This window comes from Marmota monax, unplaced genomic scaffold (assembly GCF_021218885.2).
Source record: "Marmota monax isolate L192 unplaced genomic scaffold, Marmota_monax_Labrador192_F-V1.1 WCK01_AAM20220418_F8-fsc00055, whole genome shotgun sequence".
Classification (NCBI taxonomy): Eukaryota; Metazoa; Chordata; class Mammalia; order Rodentia; family Sciuridae; genus Marmota; species Marmota monax.
Window position 1 is genome coordinate 9,620,271 of NW_026695205.1, and position 6,000 is coordinate 9,626,270.

General features: G+C 44.7%; 1 protein-coding gene across 4 annotated transcripts in view; it reads right to left on the reverse strand.

The window, feature by feature from the left end:
• The window catches only part of Tiprl (TOR signaling pathway regulator), a 21,186-nt gene extending 16,719 nt beyond the window's left edge, over positions 1-4,467 (reverse strand). For 2 of the 4 annotated variants that reach the window (XM_058574480.1, XM_046430196.2), the window contains exon 1: positions 4,217-4,467. In XM_058574480.1, the coding sequence (XP_058430463.1) occupies positions 4,217-4,320 (104 nt within the window). In that variant the 5' untranslated portion in view covers positions 4,321-4,467. The remainder of the gene's footprint in view (positions 1-4,216) is intronic. The other 2 variants (XM_046430197.2, XM_058574481.1) reach the window with 2 other exon arrangements.
• Positions 4,468-6,000: the final 1,533 nt, after the last annotated feature.

The following is a 6,000-nucleotide window of genomic DNA, read 5'->3' on the forward strand; positions in this document are numbered from 1 at the left end:
CCAACTCCCTTAGCCAGCTGATTAATGACCATGAATAATGAGCACAGAGATTTCAATTTTCTGTAAAGAAATGGCTCATGACAGGAATCTTTAAAATCTGTTTAATTAAGTCTTGCTTGCTAATTAAAACACATCAAAAATTGTCTATTTTCCTCATTTGGGCAGGGAGGTTGTTAGCAATGATAAAACTTCCTTTCAAGAATTTTTTTGGGAAAAAAATGTTGTATTTACAATACTATAGATATAAATATGGATTCTTTTATGGCTGCTTTTAAATTATCCAATGTAAATTGCTGGGTTTTCTGCTGTCCTTAAACAGAAAACGTAAAAAATTTAAAAAAAACAAATGGTAAAATAACATTTTAAGTATTTTTTAGTTGTCAATGGACCTTCATTTTATTTATGTATATGCAGTGCTGAGAATTGAACCCAGTGTCTCACACATGCTAGGCAAGCGCTCTACCGCTGAGCCACAACCCCAGCCCCTTTATTATTTCTTGATGATCAGTAATCATCACATATATCAACCATACAGGACAATGACCTCATGTTCAAATGAATGTGTGCACTCCCAGAAGGCAGGTATGGGCCCTGAAGCACCCTCGCTCCTTTTCATTTGATTTCTCATCTATATAACAGGAAAATCAAATAAATACACTTCTTAAAACTGTATAATGAATAAAAAGCACATGAAAAATAAGCCCTGCTTAGGGAAGAGAGACCACAAGTTAACTCTTCTCTTCAAGGCACCAAGTGCCAACGCCCCAATGCTACAAAGTGTGGGATCTTAGTTGCATGTGCGACAGGAAATCTGAAGTACAATCAAATGAAGCCCATGCCAAGTGAAAACCCAGCAAGTTACACTGGATAATTTAAAAGCAGCCATAACAGAATCCATATCTATATCTATAGTATGTAAATGCAAACAGCTGCTCCAGCACACTAAAAGTTTTCTTTGACTTTTCTCCTTTTTAAAACTTCTGGATTTCTGAACAGCTAATTAGCTATAATAACTCAGTAAGGTAAAAAAATGCCATTTTAAAGAATATATTCCTACATAAAATCAACAAAGGATTCACATATATTCCCAAGTCTACAAATGCCCTCTTTTTTCCAATGACTTTAAATCTATTTCTAATTAAATATACCAAACAGGTCTTTGATATATACATGGGGGGGGGGGGGTGTGAGTAAAAACCACTGCATGATCGAGCTGTAAAATTTAAGTTCCAGATGGAAAAAATACTGGTCCTTATTGGAAACATCTGTCTCATTCCTGGATCATCAAAGGCCCATAACGTTAAAAACTAAACATTTGGGGTTGGGGTTGTGGCTCAGCAATAGAGCGCTTGCCTAAAACGTGCAAGACCCTGGGTTCGATCCTCAGCACCACATAAAAATAGATAAATAAAGGTACTGTGTCCAACTACAATTAAAAAATAAATATTAAAAAAAAAAACTAAACATTTTAGTTTTAATTCCACTGTGGCTGCAGAGGAGACAGCTCCACGTTTCCATAAGCATGGTGTCTGTGAACTTTTCATTCTTACAAGATAACTATATTAATAATAGCAAAGAAAAGACAGCAATTAAAGATTCCAACACTTGTAAGAAGGAAAAAAAAAACACCTTTTCCAGTAAAATCCTCAACTTGTTATAAGTTTCAAAAAGTGATGATGATAAGAAGCAAAAGCACCTAACATTATAAGGAAACCAGCACTTGCTCAAATGGCTCTCCAGGACTGGGCCACTGCCACCCCAGGACAACCGTCAAGCAAAATATTACAAGAATTTTACCAAATTTATACTCTGTGACTTAAAATATCAGCTTTGGGCCAGGCGCACACCTCTAATCCTGGCAGCTTGGGAGGCTGAGGCAAGAGGACTGTGAGTTCAAAACACACCTCAGCAATTTAGCAGGACCTTAAGCAACTCAGCAAGACCCTGTCTCTAAATAAAACATAAAAGGCTAGGAATGTGGCTCAGGGATTAAGCACCTCTGGGTTCAATCCCCAATACCAAAACAAAACAAAACAACACCAACAAAAAATCAGCATTGGACATCTGTACAAAATAAATAATCCCAAATACAGAAAAAAGGGCATTCCCACTGAGACTCGTAACAACCTTATTTATAAGAGTGAAAATACTCTGAATGCCCCAACCATAAAGAAATAAATGATTATGTAAACTTGAGTATACTCACATGATGAAATTCTATGGAACCATTTTTAAAATATAAGAATAATGTAGAAAACTGTTTATGATGTAGTAGTAAGGAAAAAACTGGACATGTACTGTATATTTATTACATCTGGGTATGTATGTATGCAAGTACCAGTGAGATGTTTTTGTGAGTTGCACATTTTTAGGATCATAACTAACAATGGTAAGTTTTCATTATAAATTTTAAGTAAAATTTATTCTTCTTTATTAGGAGATTCCATGAGACATATTTTAACTACCTTATTGAATTCATACTGTATTCATACCAAATATAAAATAATAAATACAATGGGATTCTCTGGGTTTCACCCAATTTATCTGAAAACCTGTGGTAGTCCAACAAAATATTCCAGATATATACATAAAAGAATCACTGCTACTAACCTATATTGCTTCAAATGTTCTAAATTCAAAGTATCTTAAACACAGGATCAAATACCCCATATCTAATGTCAAACTTCACCTTGACCTTAGGAAAAAACAGCTAAAGGACAGGAAGATAGGATGCTCCTAAGGTTTTTTTAAGATCCCTTTAATATTTATTAAAAGAAACCTCTTTAATCCAATAGTTTACCTAATCAATGTCTTAGTACTCTACAAGTTTTTACACCCTAGAGAGATGCATCATGAAAAACTCAGGACTGGTGAGGGTAGGACCTCCTTTTCATATGGAAAAAGGACTAGTACACTCAATCAGAAATAAAAGATAAGGAGATTACTGATCTGGAATAAAATGCTCCAACACACAGCATCTCTTAAAGTCTTCAAGTAAGTTATATGGTTATCACAATTTAAAGCTCTCTGGTTTATGGCACGATTACACATGGTGCAATATATAAAAGAAAGTCATGTGAAGAGGAAAAAAATTCCAAGAGTATTTCAACTTGTGGTGTGATGAAAGGAACTTTTCCATATTTTCCTAATTTTTTTCAGTGAGTCTCCAAAAATGTTACAATTCATCTTTATTTTTTATTTAAATAAGAAAACAAAACATGGGTTTTACAACTCTCATCTCTTCCCTAGTCACTCTCCACCTAAATGCTAGTGCTCCCTCTGGTTCTTCTATCTGCCTCTTCCTCTGGATGATCTTAATTTACTTCCAAGGCTCCAGGTACCAACTATAAGCTGGTGACTGTCCAACCTAAACCCACAGACGGCATTTTCCTCGAGCTACAAGACAAGCATATCCAAGTCCCACTGATCATCTCCACTTCTGACCCACGCACGCCTCCCGTCTACCCTACCCTCGCGCTCCGCGGCCCCGCGCCCCGGCCAGCCACCTCTCCACCACACGGAGACCCGCGGACCCTCGACACCGCTCCCGCCCGCCTCCCCTACACCTGGTCTCCCGCCCCGCAGCCTCGAATCCACCTCCACCTCGTCCCCCAGGAAATCCCCCAGGGACGTCGGTCAGGCAGCTCCTCGGACAGAAAGCACGCCCGGTGGCCGTCAGGTACCAGCGACCACTTCCTGGCCCGGCACGGACTCCCCGCGCACCGACCCCGCTTCGCGCGGCCTCCGCCCACGGGAACGGCTCCCCAGCGCGCCCAGGACCCGCTCAAGGATCCGTTCGGCGCCCGACGGTCGGGCTCGCTGTCCCCGGCCCGCGGGCCAAGCGCCCGCGCCACCCACCGGGCTTGGCGAGCCGGGTCGGCCTCCCAACCTCCGGGACGCCCCGACCCTGCGGCCCGGGGTGCACCGCGTCCCCAGCAGCCGCCCCCGCTGCAACACGGCGCCGGTTCCCGGAACCGCGCGCGCCCCGCACCTGCCTGCCCGACGCCAGACACCCTCCCGCCGCCGCCCGCAGCCGGCCACAGGTCGCAGCCCCGCAGAGCCGGGCCCTCGGGGCGGGAAGACAGCGCACCGGGGCCGCGGCCGGGCGCCGGAGAGGTGACAGCCCCCCCCCCCCGATCAGGAGGCAGGCGGGGGCGACCCTCCCGAGGCCGCGTCCTGAGGCCCCGGCCCCGCGGCCCCCGCGCCCGCGCCGCACCTCTCCACGTCCGCTGACTTCATGATGTGGGTCTTGGAGGCCGTCAGCTTCCAGGGCCCGAAGGAGAAGTCCTGGTGGCTGCTCTGGAAGCCGTGGATCATCATGGTGAGGCGAGTCCGCAGGCCGCACCGGACGCGCGGGAAGGCGGCAGCGGCGGCGATCACCCGCGGCGGCGGTGCCTGCGGCCCTTCGCGCTCGGCTCCTGAGCCGTTACCATGCCCGCCGCACCGCCCCTCACTGCGACCCGGACACAGCCGCCTTCCCTCCTTGCGCTCCGCCCCTTCGCCTTCTGCTTCCGGGCCAGTGGGCAAACACCGCGTGACCCACGTCCTACGCTACGACGCACAGGAAAAAGGGAAAGGAGCGAGCTCCGGGGCGGGGCTTCCGCGCAGGGGGCGGAGCCAGGCCAGTGCGCACCGCCCTCCCGAGAGCTTTGGGTGACGTCATCCAGAGACCCGGTCGGATTGCCACCTAGGCGCGGGCAAAGCGGTGTTGCTTCCAGAGTGGGTGAGCGGTGGTGGGGAAGAATGCGCAACACTGAGACCAGAACTAATCCCGTAGAGTTTAGGAGGGCCAGCTTCAGGTGACCATGTGGCTACTGTTGACAAAAATGTCCCCCTTGAGGGAGAAGGAAGGAGGAAGCACTGGCGACTGAAATGGAGCAAATTATATCCCATGCATGTATGATTATGTCAAAATGAACCCCATGGTTGTGTAGAACTATAAGGCAGTGATAAAAACATTTTTTTAAAAAATGTCATCCTTGAGATATTTCAAGACTTTCATGACCCAGGTGCTACCTGGGCCCCAGGTATAGTGAAAACAACACCCAACACCTGGTATTAGGTGCTTTGCAACACAATCTTTGGGCAAAACACAGCTAATTATTTAGACTTAAAATGAATCGTTTGATTTTTATCCTTCCTCCCAAATATGTCTTTCTGGCCCCAATTACAACAACTCCCTTTTAGGGCTTCCCCCTGCACTCAGCACTTCCTGAAACCTGTCAACCTTTTTAAAATACAGATTTCTCTACACCCCGTGCCTTCTACCTGCCTGGAATAATCTACCCTGCACTGATACATCTTCAAAATGTTTTTCCTAAACCCCAGAGCTGGATTTAATCATTCCTCCTGTGACCAACTTGTTGATACAAATCAACTTTAATTATTCTAGTAATCACTGTCCATCCAAATAAATGTACAAAATTGAGCATCTGCTATTTGCCAAGTGTTTGTTTTGTTACAAAATAGCACTCACATCCTGTCTTCTGACAGAGTGACAGTAGAATTCCAAGACATGATTTCAGTGATATAAGGCTGGACTCCCTACCCCTTAAAATTGTATGTTTTCCATCTGTCCAACATTATCTTAGATAATAAATATATGCATAAATTATGATATTTACCAACCTCAACTGCTTCTGTTAGGGTAACAGGCCCCTGTTTGGCTTAATCAGTTATGTATAGTTAGTCTAATGCATTTTATCATACAGTTCCGTCCAAGTGGGCCTTGATAGAGAAGTGCCAAAGTGCCTTACCCAGAACTAAGATATGATAAAGTCTTTCTCTAATAGGGGTATCTTTATTCAAATTTCAAATTTAATAATTAAACCTGTTAGCTTCATGACCTCCAATACAACAATTTGTTGGAGACTAAAAGTGTTGAAGTCATGGAAAAAGCATACTCCTCTCTCCACATGACATCTTCTTCTACAACAACTCCCTCGTCTCCTCATTCTCCCAGTCACCTGTGCATCTGTTCATCCACCCACCCCACCACCC